This window comes from Anolis sagrei, chromosome 3, assembly GCF_037176765.1.
Source record: "Anolis sagrei isolate rAnoSag1 chromosome 3, rAnoSag1.mat, whole genome shotgun sequence".
In the NCBI taxonomy this organism is placed as follows: domain Eukaryota; kingdom Metazoa; phylum Chordata; class Lepidosauria; order Squamata; family Dactyloidae; genus Anolis; species Anolis sagrei.
The window spans coordinates 2,866,044-2,892,997 of record NC_090023.1 but is presented as its reverse complement, the minus strand read 5'-3'; the positions used below and the strand labels follow the sequence as shown (position 1 = coordinate 2,892,997).

Below are 26,954 nucleotides of genomic sequence, written 5' to 3'. Positions count from 1 at the left end.
TTTTCCTTTTAAAAAGTTCGATATTTACGAAATTTCGTAAATGGTAAAAAATTAACGAATCGATTTCCGAAACAATAACGAATCGATTCGTTAATGGCGGACGCGACCGCAAAATACGCTAAAAAACCTCCAAAACCTTCTGAAGCTTCCCTCTCCCTCTGTTGTTGACTGTTGGTGTGATATTATAATTTTTTTTCACTAATTAAACCATAAAACTGGCCCAGACATGCGGAAATAATAACGAAACAACCTCAAAACAATAACGAAACGAATACAATATCGAAATACGAAGCATTTACAAAACGTTTTTGAAAATTTGTTTTTTTTTAATAATTGCTCCAGAATGGTTCGTTATCGTTTTGTAATTGAAAAAATTAACGAATTATTAACGAATTACGAATTAACGAAACGAAACCGCCCAGCCCTACTATCTATAGCTCAAGGTTAGCTTTGGAGATGAAGTAATGCTCAATAATACTCAATGACTCAATATCTATCTATAACTCAATAAGTTTCTTTATCTATATAACTCAATCTATCTTTCTATCTGCAACCCAATTACTATCAGCTTCTTTATCTATGTCTCAATCTCTTACTATCTATTTCTCAATCGTTCTTACAATGGTTTTTTCAGAGTTACCTGCCTGACCAACAGCACATCTGATGCTGTCTTTCTCTACTGAAGGAGGCAGGGAAGATTCCAAAATGGAGATCTCAACCCAGAAAAAAGGGCGGTCTCTAAACCCAAAGATATACTTTTCTAAACCAATAACTGCAGAGGGCCTGCAGCCTGGCTTTCCAGCTTCTGATGCTGTTAACTTTCAGGGTGCTGCTGAGATTGTGGCAACCTTGGGGAAATGCAAAGGAACACTATCCCATGCAACTAAAAGGTAATGCTAAGACGGAACATGCCATATTATTCTATATGGCTCTTCTCCTCATTTGGAACTCAACTCCATTTTACATGTGATTTTACATGTTTAATACTGTTTTAATACTTGTATATTTCTATATGTGGAGTTCTATTGCAATGCTTTTCGTTGTGAGCCGCTTTGAGTCTCAGTATGGAGCCTCCGGTGGCGCAGTGGGTTAAAGATCTTGGAGTCCTCGTGGACAACAAGTTAAACATGAGCCAACAATGTGATGTGGCGGCAAAAAAAGCCAATGGGATTTTGGCCTGCATCAAGAGGAGCATAGTGTCTAGATCTAAGGAAGTAATGCTACCCTTCTATTCTGTTTTGGTTAGACCACATCTGGAATATTGTGTCCAGTTCTGGGCACCACAATTCAAGAGAGATATTGACAAGTTGGAATGTGTCCAGAGGAGAGCGACTAAAATGATAAAAGGTCTGGAGAACAAGCCCTATGAGGAGCGGCTTAAGGAGCTGGGCATGTTTAGCCTGAAGAAGAGAAGGCTGAGAGGGGATATGATAGCTATGTATAAATATGTGAGAGGAAGCCACAGGGAGGAGGAGGGAGCAAGCCTGTTTTCTGCTTCCCTGGAGACTAGGACGCGGAACAATGGCTTCAAACTACAAGAGAGGAGATTCCATCTGAACATGAGGGAGAACTTCCTGACTGTGACAGCCGTTCAGCAGTGGAACTCTCTGCCCCGGAGTGTGGTGGAGGCTCCTTCTCTGGAAGCTTTTAAACAGAGGCTGGATGGCCATCTGTCAGGGGTGCTTTGAATGCAATATTCCTGTTTCTTGGCAGAATGGGGTTGGACTGGATGGCCCATGAGGTCTCTTCCAACTCTTTGATTCTATGAAAGCGCTGAGCTGCTGAACTTGCTGACCAAAAGGTTGCAGGTTCGAATCTGGGGAGTGGCATGAGCTCCTGCTGTTAGCCCCAGCTTCTGCCAATCTAGCGGTTCAAAAATATGCAAATGTGAGTAGATCTGCCTGGGAGTTGCAGTCCAGGAATACGAAGTTGGAAATATGCAGGAATTGGGATGCTCTCAAAGAAATCCAAGAAGAAAGCTTGCATCTTGGAAGCAGTTCATTTGGATCATGCTCCTCTCCTAAAGAGCCAGGTCTAGGGGATGATGGGAGCTGTAGTCCAAAACAAAGTGTGGATATTCGATTGTGTGGTTTGTTTGCCGGGGGAGTCATTTTTGCACATGTGCTGTAGCATCCTTTATCTTTTTTGGCCTTTTATCATCTCTTCTGGTTTTCCCCCCAGTGTTTTTATGAGTGATGGTCACTTGTTGGCCTGAGAGGTGTCTTGTGTCCAAATTTGGTGTCAATTCGTCCAGTGGTTTTTGAGTTATGCTAATCCCACAAACGAACATGACATTTTTATTTAGATAGCTAAGCAAGACTCTGCTGTCCTGTAAAGCTACAGTGATTGCTTCTCCAAAGAAGACTTGCAAAAGCTCTTCAGATTTATATCCAGGTCTGAGGAAGAAGCCACGAGAAATGTGGAGAGCCTTTGCCATCTGAGTCTTGCAAAGTGATTTGTGTACAAACAGAGAGTAATTAAGTCTCCCGTGAAGAAGGTTTTCCCCTCCCCCTACTTTTAATTAGCTTCATGCGAGTAGTGTGTGGGTGTTTGCACAGTCTGTTTAATTACATTAATGAGTCAGAAGTTGCCTGGCATTTGGAGATGGCCGCAAACCCTTGGGAAATCCCATCCCAACGGTGTCTGCATAGAATCCTAGCAGCGTTTCTCAACCTGTGGGTCGGAACCCCTGGGGAGGTCGTGAGGGGGGTGTCAGAGGGGTTGCCAAAGACCATCAGAAGACATAGTCTTTTCTTTTGGTCATGGGGGTTCTGTGTGGGAAGTCTGGCCCAATAGATAAGATATATAGATTAGTTAGATTAGTGCTTCTCAACCTGGGGGTCGGGACCCCTGTGGGGGTCGCGAGGGGTGTCAGAGGGGTCGCCAAAGGCCATCAGAAAACATAGTATTTTCTGTTGGTCATGGGGAATCTGTGTGGAAAGTTTGGTCCAATTCTATCGTTGGTGGGGTTCAGAACGCTATTTAATTGTGGGTGAACTATAAATCCCAACAACTACAACTTCCAAATGTCAAGGTCTATTTCCCCCAAACTCCACAAGTGTTCACATTTGGGCATATTGGGTATTTGTGCCAAGCTTGGTCCAGATCCATCATTGTTTGAGTCCACAATGCACTCTGGATGTAGATGAACTACAACTCCAAAGCTCAAGGTCAATGCCCACCAAACCCTTCCAGTATTCTTTGTTGGTCAGGGGAAAATACCTCCTGCATATCAGATATTTACATGATGATTTATAACAGTAGCAAAATTACAGTTATGAAGTAGCAATGAAAATATTTGTATGGTTGGGGGTCAACAAAACATGAGGAACTGTATTTTGGGGGTTGCAGCATCAGGAAGGTTGACCAACACTGCTCTAGAACATGGCCGTATAGCCTGAAAAAACCTACAACAACCCAGTGATTCTGGCCATGAAAGCCTTCGACAATACATTGATTTTCAACATATAGAAATGCACAGGGCTACATTTTGGCACAGATATGAGCCAGCATATCTGTGCCAAACATGAACCAGGAATGTGATGTGGCGGCAAAAAAACCCCATGGGATTTTGGCCTGCATCAATAGGAGTCTAGTGCCTTGATCCAGGGAAGTCATGCTCCCCATGCTCTATTCTGCCTTGGTTAGACCACACCTGGAATACTGCATCCAATTCTGGGCACCACAATTGAAGAGAGATGTTGACTCTAAGCTGGAATGTGTCCAGAGGAGGGCGACTCAAATGATCAAGGGTCTGGAGAACAAGCCCTATGAGGAGCGGCTTAAGGAGATGGGCATGTTTAGCCTGAAGAAGAGAAGGCTGAGAGGAGATATGATGAGGGCCATGTATAAATATGGGAGGGGAAGTAATAGGGAGGAGGGAGCAAGCCCAATTGATAAGATAGATAGATAGATGAGATAGAGGTAGGTAGGTAGGTAAATTAGGTACGTAGGTAGATTGATTAGGAGGAGTGCTGGAAGTTGCAGTGCAAGAATAGGTAGAGAAGGAAGAACAGGGAGAAAGAGGAAGGGAAAGAAAAAGGAGGGGGAGGAAGGGAAGAGGAAAAGGAAGAGAAGGAAGGAAGGAAGGAAGGAAGGGAGGGAGGGAGGGAGGGAGGAGAGAATGAAAGAAAAAAGGGAAGGAAGGAAGGAAGGAAGGAAGGAAGGAAGGAAGGAAGGAAGGAAAGAGGGAGGGAGGGAAGGAAGGAGAGAGAGAAACGAGGAGTGAAAGGAGGGAAGGTTGGGCACAGCAACGTGTGGTGGTACAGCTAGTATACATATACATTTGTGTGTGTGTGAATCACATGTCTATATCTATAGCTAGATGGCTCTTTATCAGGAGGGCTTTGATTATGTTTTCTTGCCCTGGTGAAGGGAGTTGGACTGGATGGACTTAAGCCAGCATTTCTCAACTGGGGAGGGGGTCAAGAGGGGGGGTGGGTGTCAGAACGGTCGACAAAGACAACCAGAAAACACAGTATTTTCTGTTGGTCATGGGGATTCTGTGTGGCAGGTTTGGCCCAATTCTATCGTTGGTGGGGTTCAGAATGCTCTTTGATTCTAGGTGAACTATAAATCACAGTGTGATTATATATCTTCCTTTATTATTCCTGATTTTATAGGCTTTTTATATGTTTTTACAATAAACTGCTTATATTCCTGGACTTTTGTGTGGTGTGGTGGTCATAGCTCTTTCCAGACCTGGAATGCAACAGCATTGAATGTATTAATAGTCCAGTGTTCCTCGGTCCTTTTGCAAGACCACTGCATAGGATAAAATGCCCCAACATACCAAGGACTGGATATTCCGTTTATTAATCGGCATTCAGTCTGCTGCTATAGTGTAATCCACAGATGTGGAGTCCTGGCTTGGAAGAATATGTGTGAAAAAGATCTTGGAGTCCTCGTGGACAACAAGTCAAACATGAGCCAACAATGTGATGTGGTGGCAAAAAAAGCCAATGGGATTTTGGCCTGCATCAAGAGGAGCCTAGTGTCTAGGTCCAGGGAAGTCATGCTCCTCATGCTCTATTCTGCCTTGGTTAGACCACACCTGGAATATTGTATCCAATTCTGGGCACCACAATTGAAGGGAGATATTGACAAGCTGTGTCCAGAGGAGAGCGACTAAAATGATCCAGGGTCTGGAGAACAAGCCCTATGAGGAGCGGCTTAAGGAGCTGGGCATGTTTAGCCTGAAGAAGAGAAGGCTGAGAGGAGATATGAGAGCCATGTATCAATATGTGAGAGGAAGCCACAGGGAGAAGGAGGGAGGAAGCTTGTTTTCTGCTTCCTTGGTGACTAGGACACAATGAAACAATGGCTTCAAACTACAAGAGAGGAGATTCCACCTGAACATGAGGAAGAACTTCCTGACTGTGAGAGCCGTTCAGCAGTGGAACTCTCTGCCCCGGAGTGTGGTGGAGGCTCCTTCTTTGGAAGCTTTTAAACAGAGGCTGGATGGCCATCTGTCAGGGGTGCTTTGAATGCAATATTCCTGCTTCTTGGCAGAATGGGGTTGGACTGGATGGCCCAGGAGGTCTCTTCCAACTCTAAGATTCTAGGATTCTATGAATCCTATTTGGTTGCCTGATTTACTCTAGTTGGTGTTGGAGTGGGTGGTTTGCAAACATTTCCTCCCTTTGAGTCCCTTTTGCTGGAATCCTCCCCCAAAATTGAGAATATCCGCAGCGCGTGCCGCAGCGGCCGATGAAACTGTATCCAAGTTTGGTTCTTGGATGGATGCCTCCTGCTTGCTTATCTTTTTTTTCCTTCCTCAAGTGCTACAGAAACATAATGGCTTAATCTATTTCTGCTTGTCTTGACAAGATCAAGCTTGACAACAGAAATGTGTCCCAAATTTACCGGCCTCCCAATATTGCCAGTCTGAACAGCATCACTCCTCCTCCATCTCTTCCTCCTCCTCCTCCTCCTCTTTTTGTACATTAATGCCTGCACTTGGAATGATGTTGTTCTTAAAGATGCAAAGGAAAGGGGATTTCGGACTTCAGAGTTTGGACATTGCAACCATTTATTTATTGTATTGTCGAAGGCTTTCATGGCTGGAATCACTGGGTTGTTGTAGGTTTTTTCGGGCTGTATGGCCATGGTCTAGAGCAGGCATGGGGAACCTTCGGCTCTCCAGGTGTGGTGGACTTCAACTCCCACAATTCCTTGAGGCCAAGGTAAGCCTTTGGGGTGAATGCCGAGCCTCAAGGAATTGTGGGAGTTGAAGTCCACCACACCTGGAGAGCCGAAGGTTCCTGACCCCTGGTCTAGAGGCATTCTCTCCTGATGTTTTGCCGGCATCTATGGCAAGCATTCTCAGAGGTAGTGAGGTCTGTTTGGAACTAGGAAAAGGGGTTTATATATCTGTGGAATGACCAGGGTGCGACAAAGGACTCTTGTCTGCTGGAGCTAGGTGTGAATGTTTCAACTGACCACCTTGAGTAGCATTTGATGACCTGACTGTGCCTGGAGCAAATTTTTGTTGAGAGGTGATTAAATGTCCTTGTTTGTTTCCTCTCTGTTGTTGTGCTGTTGTAATTTTAGAGTTTTTTTTAAATACTGGTAGCCAGATTTTGTCGTCATTTCACAAGAACGTGTGGATCACATTGTTGTTTTGCTTGGCTATCGGAAGATCTGTGCACGATGGGAAACAGAATGTAGATATCTTCCGTGACAGCTTCAGAAAACTTGTTCATTGTTGGCAGAAGTGTATCCAATTGTCTGGTGATTATGTGGAAAAGCTAATAGTGGTAGTTAAAGAGCACATTCCAAGGATTATTTCTGCATTTGATTTATTAAAATATTCCCATCCAAACCCAAGTAACGAAGGCGGAGGCATTACTTTTCATTCAACCCTCGTATGTTGCTTTTAAAGAAGTCTGCTTAGTTTTGTCTCTTGAGAACATGATTTAAAGGCAAACATGTTTTAAGGGAGAGTAGATGTTTTTGGGCAAGTAAAAGAACACTTATGACACTCTGCTGTACATATTAGGCTTGGTCGATCCAGTTTGTTAATTTCGTAATTCGTTATTAATTCGTATTTAAATTAGCTTACGATCCAATATCGAGCCATGCAGGAATAGTGTGAGGAGTAATTAAGAATTGAAACAATTTTTCCAATTTTCGTAATTATTTCGTAATTATTTTTGTATGTCTGGTGCAAGTTTTACAATCTCGCATTTACCTCACTTCCGGTCCCTTCTATTATATTATAGTATTGTATATATTATATTATATTATTATATTATATATTTATTTACTGTATTATTATATTATATTATAATTGTATAATATAAAATATTATAATATAATATATATAATAATAATATAATATATAATATTATAATATATAAAATAATATATTATAATAATATATAATATTATAATATAATATAGTTGTTGTTTGTTTTATCACACCAACAGTCAACAACAGAGGGAGAGGGAAGCTTCAGAAGTTCCCCCTGTCCCATTTGGAGGTTTTTTTTAGCATACTGCGCAATCACGTCTGCCATTAATGAATCGATTCGTAATTTACGAAATTTTGGAAATTTCGAAATTTTGAAATATTAAATTTCAGAAGTCCTCAGAATTTAGAAACGCTAGCACACCCTAGAAACGAAACGAGTTTAGAACCAATTTTTTTCTTGATCGCCCAAGCCTAGTATATATATATATATGTGTGTGTGTGTGTATGTGTGTTTTGTGCACTGGCATATCTTTGTCCCTAACAGTTCAAAGACATACCTAGGTACATCAGCTTAACAGCTAAGAAACCTAATTGCCTTGCATGGATTCCTTTTTCCCAAAAAGTTATGGCATCATTTTCAAAAAGGTTATGACTTCTAATGAGGCTGATATCGAGCTGCTTTTGTGGAGGGCCTTCCCAGCAAGGGAGATCCCTGAGGACCGCACCAAAAGGGTCCTTAAAAACCTTGGTGAAGCCAGGCGAAGCCAATTTCAGCGATTAAAAATATTAAAAATAATAATACTTCACCAACGTGGAAGAAGTTCCAAGCAATCGAGGTGTTTTATTAGCGATTCAGCTGAGATCGGATGCATTGCAGGGATCATTCCACCACAAGCATACTGCTAGGCATTTTACAAGCATATTTATAGACAAAATACAAAGGAAACATTTCAAATGTCCCGCCCGCCCTCTGCCTCTGGAGGGCCAATCAGCAGGCTTTCCTTGCTTCTGAGGATGGACGAATCAGAAGCAGGCCAGGCAGGAAACCGCAGGCAAGGGGGAAATGATGGGATTACAGATTGCCAGCCAGAATGGAATGCGAGGCTTTGTCTTGGCCGGCAAGGTGTGACTGCTGTAAACAAAGGTTTTCCTGTTGGAAATGGTTTTGGGGGAAGAAACAACAGGGTCAGATTGCGGACCTCGAAAGGGATCAACACTATCCTTTGTAATTTCAATCATTTTTCTCTCCAAAATCTCATAACTTCCTCATCTCGCCAGTCAAGCTCAGAAAACGAGATAAGGGAATCAATGGCTATTTTTCATGCAGATGAGTTGATCAACAAAAGAGTCCTGGGTCACTTTTTGTAAGGGAAAGGTCAAGAGGGAAAAGGGGAAGGCAGGGAAGCGGATGGCATCTCATGCATACAAAGTTCATATAAAAATTCCCTTTCCCACCCCACATCTTTATTATTTTTATTGCAATATTGATTTATTAAAAGAACTGGAAATCCCATGCTCCTGGGGAAGGTTTGTGGAAGCGGAGGTGGTTTGCAGTTCAAGTCAGGCAGCAAAGAGTCATTTCTCCCTGCAGAAGTCAGCAGATGGGCGCTGAGTTGATCAATAACAGAATAGATCGCTCAGCCCTTGGGGAACTACAACTCTCACAAAATGGCAGAAGTCCCAAGAACCAGCCATTTCCCAAAAAGCCTTGTGGGGTCCTTGTTGTCAGTGCCTTGGCAATGTGACCAAGACTTAACCCTTGTTGTGTAGTCTGGTGCCCTTGCCCTTTGCAGAACTACAAGTCACTATCCCTTAATTATGAAGGGGTAGGGGTGGTGCCTGACATCAAGGCCATGCCTTTCCAAAGATCATAACCTCTCCAAAAGGTTATGGAGATTTCCATTTTTCCAAATTTCTTCCATAAACCTTGCTGTTGTTTGGCCTTTTCCATCCAAACACCATCATATTGTACAAAACCAAGTTGAAGTCCTGGGTCGCTCTAATGCCGCATTTTCTCTTTTGCAGAAACACAAAGGACGCCCAGAAAAAATGCCAGAGAACGAGGGCAATGGCCTGTTGAAGAGATTCTCCTGCGCAAATCCATTCCACACAGTCAAAGTAGGTTCCTTGCAACGTTTCTAAATGAATTCTGCCCGACCTTCCAGGGCAGGAAAGAAAGGAAAGCAATGTTCCTTTTGGACAGTCCTCCCCTCTTTCCCCCACGGTGCTCTTTTGAAAGCCGGCTCCTTTTTGGGAGAAGTTCGCGGAGGCCGAATACAGGTTTGGAGGCAGAGAAAAAGCTCTGCAAAATGACACAAGGGCTCTGCGGGAAAGGGCACTCCATTTGTGCCTTCGGAAGTTCAGCTTCTCAGGTTCAGAGTCTCATTTCGGAGCCAGCGTTAAAAGGCTCCAGGCTGAATAGCTTGCCATTCAGAGAGGGATTGAGTCATAGAACACCGAGTGATGCCGAGGGCTTACAAAAACAGAAATAAGCCCAGGGTGGATTTAAGTGTTTTGAAAACAACGGTATCTTGGAAGTCCGTTGATGTGCTTCTGAAATCGATAGGAACTTTAGAAGGGTCTACTCCAGGAGGAGAGACCCTGCGGCCCCACCAAAGAGGGATTGCTACGTTAGTGAGCAAAGAGAAGCCTAATTTTAAGCTATTTATTTTCCCTAAATTCCCAAAAAGAATCTCACCAAAGTTGAAGAAAGTTCCACTGAGATGTTTATTAGCGATTCAGCGGAAAAGGATGCAAAGCAGCAATCATTCGCCAAGCTAAGCATACTTGTACAGAAATAAATGCCATTTTTATAGAAAAAACAGAGTGCGGGGTTGAAACCCCCCCCTTGCCCCCCCCCCTCCGGCCTAGCTGGCTTGAAGGTGATTGGCTGGTGCCTCAACAACTGGGAGGAGGCTTGTCTGCCCCTCGAGCGCCTGGGCCAATCACAGGGCTTCTGCCGCCTTGGCGCATCGATGAATTAGGAGGGAGGGAGGTAGGACAAGGGAATACAATGCATTCTTGAATGGATTATGGAACTCAGGAAATGTCCATGTGGCTCAGTAAGTCCGAAATGACCTTCAAGCGAAACCTGTCTATTGTGTCATGGTTGATCTGAGATAGTCATTGATCACTTAATCTGGGTTTTCCTCTTGTGGTCAAGCAGGGGCACAATGGGGGAGATTTTGGGTGAATGTCTTTACCCAAAATCTTGGGTAAAATCTTGGGCTTGAAAGAAAATGGGTTGGGGGAAGAGGACTTCCTGGAGGTCCTTGTTTCCCCCCATTGTAATGTGATTAAAAAGTCTGCCAAATGATTATCTTCTTGATGGCCCGACTCCGAAGTCAAGAAAATAATTCTTTGTTAATTTTCCATGCAAGAAATGTTCTGAGATAAGAGTCTTCACAATCACGAATTGCTTTTTGCAAAGGCAGGGCAACTTCCTTATACATTTTCCTCAAGGAGAAGGGGGCAAAAGGCTCAGGGCAAGGTCAAATACATGAAGGAAAATATAGAAATACAGGGGAAATATGAAAATATAGAAATCATAACACAGAGAGTAAACCCAACTCCCTTCCCCCGGTGTCCATAGTTCATATTATTCATAGGAAGGTCCATTAAGGGAAATATATCCATGAGGGGGAAAGAGGGTCCCTTGTTTGTGAGATGGGGGGCCATCAGGAGCCCAGGTGTGCCTCGGGTGGGAAAAGTGAAATACTTTTGTGGCATGATTTTCAGTAATAAATGGGTTTCTGCTATAAACATATGAGAATAGAGCATAAAGCCTTGATTAAATGATACACACCAAGCTGATCAAGACGTAACCCTTATTATCCAGCCTGGTGTCCTTGCCCTTAGCAAAACTATAAGTTACTATCTCTAATGGGGGGGGGGGGGTCATGTTCGACTTCACATCTACATATTTCCTTTCTAAAGAATGGTAGAGTTGCCCCTGAGCATACTTACTTACTTAGGCAATCCCTCGTTGGATGAGTAAGATGGTCTTCCATTATGCATTTCCTTGTGGGTTTGTAGGTGGCTGTGGAGCCCTATTCTCGACCCGCATCTTCTCCCACAGTGAAGGCATTGGTTTCCAGGTGGAAGGTGGTCCTGGTCGGGGTTGGCTTGACGCGCCTTCCTCCTGGCACGTTTCTCTCTTTCGCCCTCCACTCGTGCCTCCTCGAAATCTGTAGCACTGCTGGTCACAGCTGACCTCCAGCTGGATCGCTCAAGGGCCAGGGCTTCCCAGTTCTCAGTGTCTATGCCAGAGATTTTAAGGTTGGCTTTGAGCCCATCTTTCAATCTCTTTTCCTGCCCACCAACGTTCCGTTTTCCGTTCTTAAGTTCGGAGTAGAGCAACTGCTTTGTGAGGCGGTGGTCAGGCATCCGGACAACATGGCCGGCCCAGTGGAGTTGACCATCGGAGGACCATCGCTTCAATGCTGGTGGTCTTTGCTTCTTCCAGCACACTGACGTTTGTCCGCTTGTCTTCCCAAGAGATTTGCAGGATTTTTCAGAGACAACGCTGATGGAATCGTTCCAGGAGTTGTATGTGACGTCTGTAGACAGTCCATGTTTTGCAGGCATAGAGCAGGGTTGGGAGGGGAATAGCTTTATAGACAAGCACCTTGGTCTCCCTACGGATGTCCCGGTCCTCAAACACTCTCTGCTTCATTCGGGAAAATGCTGCACTCACAGAGCTCGGGCGGTCGATGTTGACTTTGGTGGAGAGGTGGCTGACAAGGTAGCAGAAATGGTCCACATTTTCTAATGTTACACCATTAAGCATACCCTGAGCATACACAGAGAAGGCCACAGGAACACATGGCAGGGGACAGCTAGTAGACTCATATAATGCAATGAACTGCATTAGAAGAGTCTACATGTTCTACATAATGCATTTTAAAATGTGTAGGTGGGACCAGATTCTTAAGATGCAGCCTTGCCTGACCCTCTTGCCAATTGCCTCTTGCCTCACGGTATCCCCTGTGAGGGACCATCAGATATTGTGGCACAACTATCGAGCGGGATCAGAATTCCTATTGAGGACAACTTCCCCATTTTGCCTCCCTGTAACCACACCTCTGACAATCACCCCATAAAGTAGGTCACAAAGAACCTTAAATTGCGAAGACGAGGAGGCGGTCCAGGTGCAGAGAAGGTGGCCTGCGAATTTGTGGCGGAGGAGGATTTTAATTCTGTCCATCCTCAGTGTAGGTGGCAGCGCTGGGTGGAATGGTGTGGCAAGCCAGACAACAGATTGACAAAGCAGGTGATGGGCTCCAAGGCAAGAGAGCATCACTGGGGGAAACAGGGAGGGCTTCCTTGTTCTCTGCCTGGAGCATGGCTGAGAGGGATGAGGGGAAGCTTGATAGGATTCTGGGTGGGAATGGCAGGGAATGAATCAATGCAGGAGGAGTTTCTCATATCAAAAATACTTTGCACCAAAAGCATTTTGGATTACAGATATCAGATTTGGGGGGGGGGGGATCTTCCTTTTTTTGTCCTAAACACCTGGAGGGAGGGCCAAAGTTTGCCCATGCCTGGCCTACACTGATCATATAATGCAGATTGTATGGTACTGTAGATGGGGTTTGATATAAATTGCATGCTGAAAATATTGTACCTACTGTATATACTTGAGTATAAGTCTAGTTTTTCAGCCCTTTTTTTAGGCTGAAAAAGTCCCCCTCGGCTTATACTTGAGTCAAGGTTATTTATTATTTTACTCTGTTGTTGTTGGGTTTTTTTTCCATTTATTATTTTATTCTATTTATTATTATTACATTTATCATTTTACTCTGTTATTATACATTTATTATTTTACTGTATAATTGTTATTGCTACATTCATTATTTTACTCTTTTTATTATTATTGTTATTATTACATTTATTATGTTACTCTCTTTATTATAATTGGAAGGATATGTAAGTACATTTACACCAAAGAAGGTAATAATCATTTAATCAGAGTTGGACAGTCTTATCCCTGTAAAGGAGACCGTTTTAATGCCACTGAATGCCACCAAATGTAAAGAAGTTGTTAAACTGCTGCCACCGAATGTGAAGGTGCGAGTGGTAGAACACCCACTGCCACCTAATCTATGAGGGAAGCCGGGCAACGATCAATATCAGCCTAGGAACTATTTTATAAAGGGACTGTGAACCACAGAAGGTTTTATTCAGTGGATAGCGTAGCGTTTACTTTTCTAGCTTGACTTTACTTATGCAGGCTGTTCAACTTAGGAGAAACTGTATCAGGCAAGGCTTAAGGAAAACAGTAACAAGTTTATTTTAACAGGAGTATAACATATTTAACTGTTTCTTCTCAAGAGGCACAAATCTTGATGGTTACATTGGAAAGGTTTCATGAGTAATCTCAGGCACAGACTTCATAGCAGGTACAACAGGCTTAAACCTAGCCAAACCTTGATTCTTAATTCAGAATCAACAATCCCCTGTAGCTCTCTCACTACCAGGTCCTTCTCTGCAACTACTTTGGTCACCAATTGATTCCCTGAATCTCCACCCTGAGATCCAGTCTTTCCTATAGCACACCGGCTACAGACACATTCCCTGAATCTCCACCCAGAAACTCAGTCCTCTCAGTAGCTCTCCGGCCACTGACTGACTTTTTAAAAACAACTGCCTCGTGAAGAGGCAGTTGGCTCCGCCCCTGTTGCTATGGCAACTCAGCTAACACCAAGCCACCATCTCCAACAAAACATAATCCTCCATACTTACCATCCCTAAACCACTGTCCAAACTACACATAACCAAAGGAATAAAACTTACACATCGTCACAATCTCAAATTACGATTTTTGTAAATATTCAAAAATATATAATCTACTAATTTAATTGGTATGTATTTTTATTTTTGCAATTTACCCGTAGCTGCTGCATTTCCCACTCTCAGCTTATACTCGAGTCAATCTGTTTTCTCAGTTTTTTGTGGTAAAATTAAATGCCTCGGCTTATATTTGGGCCGGCTTATACTCGAGTATATACAGTATATTGTACTAATTGAAGGGAGATGCCCAGTAGCAAACTGGCAGCCAGTGGAACTGACGCAACAGTTGTATGTGCTCCGTGGGCTCTGCTCCTGGTAGTAACCTGGCCGTTGTCTGCTGGACCATTTGAAGCTTCCGAACAGTCTTCAAAGGCAACCCCATGTAAAGCGCATTGCAGTAGTCTATTCGGAATGTAATCAGAGCGTGGATTTTGATGAGTTATTTCCACCTTTCAGTTTTGCCTAATGGATTGGGTTTTGCATGCACATTAGGGAAACAGAAATATTCCTTGTCATTTTGGGATGTAGAGCATGAAGGTGTTGGGCTGGTAGGATGAGATTTGTGCCTGCCGTGATTTTGAATAATGTTGGAGCTGCATTAAATGACCAGTGTCAATAGAATAGTGTTATTGTCATTGTGCTGTTGCACAACTAAATTAAATGCCTTCCCCAGCACACAGCACAAAACAACACACCAATCCCTCCATATGCCAACCACCATTGCACAGCCACCAATGCTTGTGGATTTCAATGGCTTCTCTGTTCTCAGCCATAGCAGAGCACCTGAGGAACCAGCCTGGACACAGCATATTATTTGAGAACACAGAAGTGCTGGACCACTCTCACAACCACCATGTCAGGCTACACAGAGAAGCCATTGAAATCCACAACCATGTGGACAATTTCAACAGAAAGGAGGAAACCATGAAAATGAACACAATCTGGCTCCCAGTATTAAAAAAAACTCTAAAATTACAACAGCACAACAACAGAGAGGAAACAAACAAGGACATCTAATCACCTCTCAACAAAAGATTGCCCCAGGCACTGCCAGGCCATCAAATGCTAATCAAGGTGATCAGTTGAAACATTCACACCTAGCTCCAGCAGACAATTATTTTATTTATTTATTTATTTACTGTATTTGTATACCGCCTTTCTCAGCCTATTGGTGACTCAAGAGTCCTTTGTCCCACCCTGGTCATTCCACAGATATATAAACCCAATTTTTCCTAGTTCCAACAGACCTCACTACCTCTGAGGATGCTTGCCATAGATGCAGGCGAAACGTCAGGAGAGAATGCCTCTAGAACATGGCCACATAGCCCCAAAAAAACCTACAACAACCCAGAATAGTAAAAGTTGATCCCAGGTTGGGATAAGTGAACTGTGGGACCAGCTATTCACTCATGCTTTTGGAGAACATACATGTGAAAAGTAGGGCTGGGCGGTTTCGTTCGTTAATTTCGTAATTCATTATTGATTCGTATTTAAATTGGCTTATGATCCGATATTGAGCCATGCAGGAGCAACTAAAAATTGAAACGAATTTTTCAATTTATTTCGTAATTGTTTCGTAATTGGTTCAAAATCGTTTCGAAATCGTTTCGAAATTGTTTTGTTATTATTTCCGTATGTTTGGTGCAAGTTTTATAGTTGTTGTTTGTTTTATCAGTGATAAAAAAATCACACCAACAGTCAACAACAGAGGGAGAGGGAAGCTTCAGAAGTTTCCCCTGTCCTATTTGGAGGGTTTTTTAGCGTATTGCGCAATCACGTCCGCCATTAACGAATCAATTCGAAATTTTTGAAATTTCGTAAATAACGAAATTTTTTTAAAGAAAAATTCGGAATTCTTTTAAAACACGAAACGCAATGGACCCCCTAAAAACGAAACGAGTTTAGAAACAAATTTTTCCGTTGTTACCCAGGCCTAGTGAAAAGCACTTTTGTGAAGCTAGCTCCCGAGAAAGACTGCATGTCTTCACCTGGGCTCCGAAGGGCAAAAGGCACACTCTTCAGTGACGCTTGCTCACATTTCATTTCCGTATATACAGCACTGGTTTCTGGCAGGTCTGAGCAATAAGCCTCAATGTAAAAAATCCATGAAAATAAATGATGTGGAACTGATCTGCACCTGGCAATTCTGAAACGCTCACCATGTGCGGAGATGTAAGATCTCTGTCCCTGACGCTGGGAAACATGGGAAATGATATCTCAAGGAGCCAGGAGGCAACAGCAAGACCCAAGGAAGGCAATGCGCTCTTGGACGTGAAGGTGACTGCAAGTTCCCACCTGCCTCTTGTGTTGTTGGGATGCGTTTCCATCTCTCTTTCGAATGGGAATGTCAAAGAGTAACCTTTATCTGACCTTTCACTCCCCACTGTTGACCATTTGAGAGCCATGCTGGATTGATTGGAAATCGGCAATGAGTGGGTTTGTTATATTCATTGTGCCATCACGCCTGGGGGCTATAACTCTTAGTGAAAGAGGAGTGGACGTGACATCTTTCCCCAGGGGATTGCTTCTTGCCCTCCTTTAGGGAAACTGGAACTCCCAAGGACCAAAACACTGTAGATAACTCAAAATAGGTTTTATTGTTCAGAAAGAGTTATCCCTTTAAGGCAATAAGCTGGAAGTTTCAAAGGGGTAAAGGAAAATATACATTACAGTCTCTGGTTGTCTTGGGTCCAAGGGGTTTTGCAGCTGAGAAGCTTTTCCAGGTCCCTCTTTCTTAATGGCTGTGAATATCGGAATAATCACAACCCAATTCCAATGGCCTATATTTTGAAGGCACAAAGCCAAAGAACTGGTTTGAAGGCACTTGAGACTTTTCAACGCCATCCAGGCTGATCTGAACATGAAGCATAAGTCTCAAGGGTAAGAACCTCAGAATTGGTGCTGAGAGGTAACTTAATCAAGGGCTTCAGAACCAAGTATCTCTCTCATGTCCATCTGATAGAAAGTTTGATGGTGGAATGGAAAAGGAAACACTGTCCTGCTCTGTAGGAAGAGGTGAGGTCAAACAATTGAGCAGGAGGAGCAATTCAACTGGTGCAAACAACATTGATTGACAGCTATAAATAACCAATCAATTCAACTATACATTTACAGGGTAAAAAGGCAAAATCAGGCATGATACAACAGTTCAAATCCTGCAATTTACAGTTCTACATATAGGTGGCGCCACTCGCGCCGTCACATTCATGTTCATTTAGTTTTTCTGAAACTCTTTGCAGGTTGGGTAATATCGGAGACCTCCAACCCATCCCACATAAAACGGAAGACAAAGTTCAACCTGTGGGAATTATAGTTTCCCAAGGACAGAGGGCCAGATGAACTGGAAATGGGACCTGTCCCTCCACCTCTTCTAGGACCATCAGCCACCCCCTAATCCATAGTTCTCCAGGCCCCACATGCGGGCTGTCACCCCCAGATCAGCTGTTTGGTCCGAACTTGCCTAGTGAAGCAGATCTTCAAAGGGTCAGCAGAAACCACTCCACTGGCGTCCCCCTTTTCTCCCAGCCAAGGAACGAGCTGGATGGCCACAAAGTTGTCAGAGTAGCATTAGTAGCCCACAGAATGTCTCAGCCCCTTTTACTCTCAGTGTGATAAAAAAACTCAAAAAATACACATGTAAAATGCCAAATACTTGGAAATCCAGAATACAGGGTTAGTCAAAATGCATAGGCCAATAAGCCATTCAATTGAATGGCTTATTGGCCTATGCATTTTGACTAACCCTGTATTTCACATTGATGGCAAGTAAGTGACGACCCCCCCCCCCCCCTTTATTTATGTTGCTTCAGGCACAAAATCATTCCAAATGTTGCACAATATTAGCCCCTGCCTGTGTGCATAAAGCAAATATGAAACATTAGAGAATTTTGGGTTTAGACCTGGGTCTCCTCATTAAGATAACTCATTGCGTGTGTGGTTGCATATAAAATATGCAAATACAGGTGTTCCAAAATCAAAGTAAATAAACCTGAAATCAAACCGCTTATGGTGCAAAGCATTTTAGATATGAAAAAGTCAACCTGCATTTATTTATTTATTTATTTTCAGTATTTATATTCCTCTCTTCTCACCCCGCAGGGGACTCAGGGCGGATTACAATGTACATATACATGGCAAACATTCAATGCCATTGTTGTGGCTGAGATGTTCTGTGATGATGAGGATGATGGGATTCAGATTCCTGGCTCTTTTTCTGTGTCTCAGATCTCTGGGCCTGCGGCTCCCACAGACAGCGCAGACAGTGCAGAGTCAGACAATACAGAGTCAACATCAACACAGCGGTTATCAGGAGAAAATAATTTTAACAAAGGAGATAGCGAACAGGTGGGGAAGCATTTGCCTCCTTCCCACACTGATACTGAAAGTACTGAAAGCCTTGATAGTGACCTGACCTGGCAAGCTCATCTTGATTTGTGGGTCAGGTGGAGTTCTCGCCTGGCCGGCAGACGAGAAGCCAGCTCAGTGAAAGGTCATTGCAATGATTTCATGTAATGTTTTCATGTTAGAAAGGTATTTAGGCTTCTTGCAAACCAAGGGAAAGCGTCAGTTCAACGTAGTTTATTAGCATGAAAGCTTCATGGAATAACCTTAGCCTGGGAAGCAGTACGCTTGGGATTTCTTGCATTGTGATTCATGGGGCAATTGTTTCATTGCTTGTACCTGGGACTCTGGTTTGTTCTTTGCCAATAGGATTGTGTCTCCTGCTTTTACCTGAAGATCTTTGGAACTATATTCTTCATTCAACCTTAATCTTTGGAACTTTGCAATGCTTATTCTTTATTTTGACTTGGATTTTTTCCTCAATAAACTATAAAACTACAGCTCTTGTCTGGTGGCGTTTGGAAGCAAGGTGAAGCTTACTCTGAGTTGCAACAGCCATAGACACGCAACATGTATAGACAGACACAGAGGCAATTTATCTTTTACATGAGGGCACTTTGGCCATCAGGGGAGCTGTTGCTTCACTGTCCATTTGTGACACTGATGAAGTACTTCCTCATTCTTTGCAGGCTTGCTGGAGATTTTTATGGCATCATAAATTAGGTAAATTAGCCTCCCCACATAGGCAGTACCTAAATTTCCTATTTGACAGATGCAACTATCTTTCAGGCTGCAAAGGTCAACAGCAAACTACACAAATTGGTCAGACACCCACTCTGATCCGGGCTGGCTTCGAACTCATGACCTTTCGGTTAGTAGTGATCTTAATGCAGCTGACTCCCAGCCAGCTGCGCCACAGTCCCGGTGCATTGTGTTGTCGAAGGCTTTTGTGGCCAGAATCACGGGATTTTTCGGGCTATATGGCCATGTTCTAGAAGCATTCTCTCCTGACATTTCACCTGCATCTATGGCAGACCCCACAGCCTCTGAGGATGCCTGCCATAGATGCAGGTGAAACATCAGGAGAGAATGCTTCTGGAACACAGCCATACAGCCTGAAAAACCTACAGCAACCTCAGCCTACATTGATTCCTTACATACAAATAGCAAACAGGGTGTTCTCAAACTTTTGCATGAGGGATACTCCACCTATGCTTTTTTTTATGTGTCAGGAGTGACTTGAAAAACTACCAGTGAGAGAATTGGCTGTCTGCAAGGACGTTGCCCAGAGGATGCCCAGATGTTTGATGATTTACCATCCTTGTGGGACGATTCTCTCATGTCCATGCATAGGGAGCTGGAGCTGACAGATGGGAGCTCTCCCCAGATTAGAACTGCTGACCTGTTGGTCAACAATTCTGTCGGCACAAGGGTTTAACCCCTTGCACCACTGGGAACTCCACGTATGCTGATGTGATAGGAGTCCCTAAATTCTGATTTGTCTCTCCCTTTTCATTTCTATTTCTCTAGTTCTTTGTCTTCTGCCAAAGCTTGCTGCAGCTCACACAGCTGATGACCTCTGGCTACATGAGAAGCACCATTTCCACCATCGAGAAGCGCTTTGGACTCTCCAGCCAGACCTCTGGCCTGCTGGCCTCCTTCAACGAGGTACCGCAATCGTGTCCTTGCATTTTTGTCTTTTGTACGCTTTCCTGGGGAGGCAGCTCCTCCCCCCCCCCCCCCCCCAGCCTTTCCTCTCACTCTCCCTTGTCTCGCTGCGCAGGTGGGGAACACGTTGCTGATCATCTTTGTGAGCTACTTTGGCAGCCGAGTCCACCGGCCCCGATTCATCGGCTACGGAGCCCTCCTGGTCGCTCTGTCGGGAATCATCACCTCGCTTCCGCACTTCCTCATGGGACCCTACGAATACGATCGCACCATTTCGGGTGAGCACTTTACTCTGTATGCTCTCCATGGATCCAAAACTGATTTGGAATTTACCCCCCAAAGCTGGAGGGAAGACACATCTCCATCCTGCTTTATGCAGATGATGCTGTTGTACTCTCTAGAACACCCATTGGGCTCAAAAGAGCTCTGAGAGCATTAGAATCATAGAATCATAGAATCAAAGAGTTGGAAGAGACCTCCTGGGCCATCCAGTCCAACCCCATTCTGCCAAGAAGCAGGAATATTGCATTCAAATCACCCCTGACAGATGGCCATCCAGCCTCTGAATCATAGAATCATAGAATCAAAGAGTTGGAAGAGACCTCATGGGCCATCCAGTCCAACCCCATTCTGCCAAGAAGCAGGAATATTGCATTCAAATCACCCTGACAGATGGCCATCCAGCCTCTGAATCATAGAATCATAGAATCATAGAATCCTAGAGTTGGAAGAGACCTCCTGGGCCATCCAGTCCAATCCCATTCTGCCAAGAAGCAGGAATATTGCATTCAAATCACCCCTGACAGATGGCCATCCAGCCTCTGAATCATAGAATCATAGAATCATAGAATCAAAGAGTTGGAAGAGACCTCATGGGCCATCCAGTCCAACCCCATTCTGCCAAGAAGCAGGAATATTGCATTCAAAGCACCCCTGACAGATGGCCATCCAGCCTCTGAATCATAGAATCATAGAATCATAGAATCAAAGAGTTGGAAGAGACCTCCTGGGCCATCCAGTCCAACCCCATTCTGCCAAGAAGCAGGAATATTGCATTCAAAGCACCCCTGACAGATGGCCATCCAGCCTCCGTTTAAAAGCTTCCAAAGAAGGAGCCTCCACCACACTCCGGGGCAGAGAGTTCCACTGCTGAACGGCTCTCACAGTCAGGAAGTTCTTCCTCAGGTTCAGATGGAATCTCCTTTCTAGTAGTTTGAAGCCATTCCTCCATTGCGTCCTAGTCTCCAGGGAAGCAGAAAACAAGCTTGCTCCCTCCTCCTCCCTGTGGCTTCCTCTCATATATTTATACATTGGCTATCATATCATAGAATCAAAGAGTTGGAAGAGACCTCCTGGGCCATCATCCAGTCCAACCCCATTCTGCCAAGAAGCAGGAATATTGCATTCAAATCACCCCTGACAGATGGCCATCCAGCCTCTGCTTAAAAGCTTCCAAAGAAGTAGCCTCCACCACACTCCGGGGCAGAGAGTTCCACTGCTGAACGGCTCTCACAGTCAGGAAGTTCTTCAGGAAGCATTGTGAACTCCACCAACGATGGAATTGAACCAAACTTGGCACACAGAACTCCCATAAACAACCGAAAATACTGGAAGAGTTTAGTGGGCATTGACCTTGAGTTCTGGAGTTGTAGTTCACCTAAATCCAGAGAGTACAGTAGACTCAAACCATGATAGACCTGGACCATATTTGGCATGAATACTCAATACGCCTGAATGTGAAGACCAGTAGAGTTTGGGGAAAATAAACCTTGACATTTGGGAGTTGTTGTTGCCGGGATTTATACTTCACCTACAATCAAAGAGCATTCTGAATCCCACCAACGATAGAATTGTGACAAACTTCCCACACAGAACCCCTATGACCAACAGAAAACAATACGGTGTTTTCTGATGGTCTTTGGCGACCCCCCTGACACCCCCTCATGACACCCCCCCCCCAGAGGTCCCGACCCCCAGGTTGAGAAACGCTGCTATATAGAGTCTGTTCCATTGTTAGAATTTGAATTGCCCTCCTTCTGCTTCTGGTTGGCCAGGAAAAGACAGACTAGGATCTGTGTAAAGATTGGTCCAGAGGGAAGGCTTTAGACCAGGCATGGTCCAACTTCGGCCCTCCCTCCAGGTGTTTTGAACTTCAACTCCCACCATTCCTAACAGCCTCTGCCCCCTTCCTTTCCCCCTTCAGCTCTTAAGTGGAAAAGGAAGGGGACCGAGGCTGTTAGGAATGGTGGGAGTTGAAGTCCAAAACTCATGGAGTGCCCAAATTTGCCCTGGTCTAGTACATGGAAGGACGCTGCCATTCAAGTGTTGGTTTGGCTCTCTTTTTGCAAAAGGTCTGACACTCCAGGAGACAGCAGCTGATCCCCTTGGAAGCGGCTATTGAAAGAAGTGATTAAAATGCCCATTAATTAAAATGGTTGATTGGAAACTAAGAGTGATTAATCCATAGAATCTCCACCAAACAAAGGGATTACAGGGTTGGGAAGAGTCCCAAACGTTACCAGAAAGAATGATTAAGATGGAGCAGTGTCTGGCGCCCCATAAGACTGCTTCCTATTAGCGTGAGGGTTTGTTTGAATCATAGAATCATAGAATCAAAGAGTTGGAAGAGACCTCCTGGGCCATCATCCAGTCCAACCCCATTCTGCCAAGAAGCAGGAATATTGCATTCAAATCACCCCTGACAAATGGCCATCCAGCCTCTGCTTAAAAGCTTCCAAAGAAGGAGCCTCCACCACACTCCGGGGCAGAGAGTTCCACTGCATGAGGAACAGTTCTTCCTCATGTTCAGATGGAATCTCCTCTCTTGTAGCTTGACGCCATTGTTCCATTGCGTCCTAGTCTCCAGGGAAGCAGAAAGGAAGCTTGCTCCCTCCTCTCTGTGGCTTCCTCTCACATATTTATGCATGGCTATCATGCCTCCTCTCATCCTTCTCTTCTTCAGGCTAAACATGCCCAGCTCCTTAAGCCGCTCCTCATAGGGCTTGTTCTCCAGACCCTTGATCATTTGAGTCGCCCTCCTCTGGACATATTCCAGCTTAGAGTCAATATCTCTCTTGAATTGTGGTGCCCAGAATTGGACACAAGATTCCAGGTGTGGTCTAACCAAGGCAGAGTAGAATCATAGAATCATAGAATCAAAGAGTTGGAAGAGACCTCCTGGGCCACCTAGTCCAACTCCATTCTGCCAAGAAGCAGGAATATTGCATTCAAATCCCCCCTGACAGATGGCCATCCAGCCTCTGTTTAAAGGCTTCCAAAGAAGGAGCCTCCACCACACTCTGGGGCAGAGAGTTCCACTGCTGAACGGCTCTCACAGTCAGGAAGTTCTTCCTCATGTTCAGATGGAATCTCCTCTCTTGTAGTTTGAAGCCATTGTCCCATTGCGTCCTAGTCTCTCTCCAGGGAAGCAGAAAGGAAGCTTGCTCCCTCCTCCCTGTGGCTTCCTCTCACATATTTATTATACATGGCTATCATATCTCCTCTCAGTCTTCTCTTCTCCCGGCTAAACATGCCCAGCTCCTTAAGCCGCTCCTCATAGGGCTTGTTCTTCAGACCCTTGATCATTTCCCCCGGGAAGAAGACAAAAGAAAGGAATTATAGGGAAATGGGAAAGGATGGGAACCAGTTTGGAAGGGTCAGCTCAAAATGAGAAATGTAAACAGATAGGTAGGATGCGACTGGACTGCAGAAGGAATGCCCGTTGCCTCTTTCTCCCTGCAGATTCACGCAACCTGACGGACATGTGCCTCCCGGGGGAAAAGCACCCCTCTGTGAGCGAAGTGTGCACCAGCCATGTGGAGAAAAGTGCCTTGGTCGTCGGGCTGTTGTTTCTCGGACAGACCATGCTGGGAGTTGGCGGGGTGCCCATCCAACCCTTTGGCATCTCCTACATCGACGATTTTGCCAGCACGACCAATTCACCACTCTATATAGGTAAGTTGCCGGGAACAAAGGCTGACATAGGGTGCATCTGATCTAGAGCTAAAATTTAGGGGTCTTTGCCAGGAGGCAGAGACCAATTAGACTCATTAAAGAGTTCTTTTTCCCTGGCGAGAAGAGAAGCACCCAATGTTTTCCCCTGATTCCCCAATGAAAGGTCTCACCAAGTTGAAGAAAAGCCATCGAGGCTTTATTTGTGATTCAGCTGAAAAGGATGCCGAGCTGCAATCATTCACCAGCAGAGCACGAGGAGAATACACCAATGCAGTCATATTTATAGTAAATTCAAATTTGCAGAGTTCAAACTTCCCGCCCCGGCTTCCCTGTTGTTCCCCGCCATGATTGGGCGATGGGAGAACAGCTGGGAGGCGGCCCTCCCGCCCCCGGCACCTCTGGACCAATCAGGAAGTTCCAGTGGTCCGTGGGATCCAATGGGGAGACCTCTGCCACCTGGCGGCAACAGCAAATCAGGAGAGGGGGAGGCGGGATGATAGAACACAAAGGGATCTGGGAATTAGCTTTGAAAAAAATAATGCCATGTGGCTCGCGAGACAAAAAGGAAGGCTCCAGCAGGGCTGATCTATTGTGTTCATGAGTGTTGTGAATCAGCATGTGTAAAAATTATCCAGATCCTTCCTTGCTGTGAGACAGGAGAACAATGAGGGCAGCCTGAGGTTAATGCTATCAATGGGAAGTAAACAAAAGCAGAGGGGAAGATTTCCCCTTATCTTACTTGAAGAGCGATAGAAACTTTGCCAAACAATTCTTTACTCTAGTGGGCCATCTTCTGAGGCTAGAGATAAGAATCTCCTTCTTTTATCCATGCAAGTGTGTCTTTGGCTGGAGGTTTCAGTAATCGCTAATGGCTTTTGTTTCTGAAGGCCAGGTGATCCCCTTACATATTTCTTTGGAGGGAGAAGGGGGCAAAGGGTCAGGCTAGGGTCAGGAATACAAGGAAACATAAAAATCATATAGAAATTATACACAGGGAAATCATATGCAGGTATCTTCCCATCCAGGACCCCAGAGAGAAATTAATAATACCAATTATAAAAAGACAGACGATATCAGGACACAGCATGAAATCATAAGTTGTCTTGAAGAAAGTTCATGGGTAGAGAGTGAGTCCTTGAAGAGAGTGGAGTCCAGGAATGTAGCAGAAATCATAAAGCCACCAAAAGGAGTCTATGGAGTTCCACTGGGTCAAGACACAAAGCCCTGCAGCGCTGGGATGGAAGCCGGTCCCATGGTCCTTGGAAAACTACAGCTCTCTCTCAAGAGAGAGAGAGGCAGAGACCCCAAGGTCTAGCCACTCCCGAAGCCTCGTGGGGTCCTCACTGTTGTTAGGGCCTTGGCAAATTGACCAAGACTGAACCCCTATTGTGCAGTCTGGTACCCTTGTCCTTGGCAGAACCATAAGTTACCATCCCTTGTTGGGGGGGGGGGCATGTTCAACTTCACATCTGCACGTACTGTGAGAACTCATGCAGTTTGGCACCTGCTAGGAGTTGTAGTTTGCACTCTTTGGCAGAGAAGGCTGAAGACTTTAGGCTTCATCCACGGAGTAAAATTCACATAGTTTGACACTGTTGTAGCCTGGTCAGATTCTGAGTGCTCAGAAAATGAGGAAAGGGGTGCTTTGATAGATTCAAGGGGCCCAGAGAGGGATAGAAGTGGCCTCGAGAGAGTTGTTTTGGAATCTCCTGGCAGTTCCCAGAAGGCTGGAGAAAGAAATATTAGTTCTCATGAGAACCTGCCAGAAGTGCAGACTGAGAGAAATGTGAGAGATGAATATTTGTCTAAGGGCTTGGAACTGGTGAGACAGAGCATACAACAAAGACAGACTCGCTTTTCCCAGAGGCTTAGAGATAAGGAGAGGAAAAGCAGGTGCATGAGAAATGATGTTATGGGAGGGATTGAGCCTTTTAAATTCAGTCACTTCAAGGATACATGTATTGTGTGTTGCAAAGAATGTGACCCCTTGGTGGTGGGTCCTTAAGTGACAGTAGATACCTATTCTTGACTCACATGTTCTTCTGCAGTGAGGACATCTGTCTCCAGTTGGAAGGTGGTCAGAGGCAATGCTGATGGAATCGTTCCAGAAGTTGAGAGTGACATCTGTAGACAGTCCATGTTTATTATTTATTTATTTGTGACATTTATATGCTGCCATTCTCACCCTGAAGGGGACTCAGAGCAGCTTACAAGACATATATACATACAATATTATATTATTAGCATAGTACAACATCAGTATTATAAATTACTATATTGTACGATACCATTATATTGTAATATTATTATTAATATTACATGTAATATAAAATCTATAATTATAATATTGTATTATTAATATTAGTATTGTATTATATTACATTATAATGTTATAAATATTATATGTATATATTATATTATTAGTAAAACACAGGATACGAGATGGAACTATCTTCTACCCCACTCTCTCTTCGCTATGACCCAGAGCCGGGGGGGGGGGGGGGGGGGGCGGGGAGGAGGCTCCCAACCAATGACATAGGCAGGAGACAAGATGAAACTGTCTTCTGTCCCCCTCTCTCTCATGCATATATGACACGGTTGGGAAGACAACCTCCCAACCCTCAACAAGCATCTTGGTCTCCCTACAAATGTCCTGATCCGTAAACACTCTCTGCTTCATTCAGAAGAATGCTGCACTCACAGAGCTCAGGCACTGTTATGTTTCAGTGTCAATGTTGACTTTTGTGGAGAGGTGGCAGCAAAGGAAGAGGGAATGATCAACATTTTCTAACGTTACACCATTAAGCTGTATTTCTGGCATTGCAGAGGAATTGACTTTGGCCCAATTCTATCATTGGTGGGGTTCAGAATGCTCTTTGATTGTAGGTGAACTATAAATTCCAGCAGCTACAACCCCTAAATGTCAAGGTCTGTTTTCCCCAAACTCTACCAGAGTTCATATTTGGACATATTGAGTGTTCGTGCCAAGTTTGGTCCAGATCGA

The 26,954-nt window shown here is 44.3% G+C and overlaps 1 protein-coding gene across 1 annotated transcript in view; it reads left to right on the top strand.

Annotated features, from left to right (window-relative positions):
- Window positions 1-26,954, top strand: part of SLCO2B1 (solute carrier organic anion transporter family member 2B1) — a 149,380-nt gene that overhangs the window by 52,044 nt on the left and 70,382 nt on the right. The window contains exons 2-5 of the mRNA XM_067466410.1: window positions 9,221-9,313; window positions 19,859-19,996; window positions 20,112-20,274; window positions 23,738-23,950. Coding sequence (XP_067322511.1) covers window positions 9,245-9,313; window positions 19,859-19,996; window positions 20,112-20,274; window positions 23,738-23,950 — 583 coding nt within the window. The 5' untranslated portion in view covers window positions 9,221-9,244. The remainder of the gene's footprint in view (window positions 1-9,220; window positions 9,314-19,858; window positions 19,997-20,111; window positions 20,275-23,737; window positions 23,951-26,954) is intronic.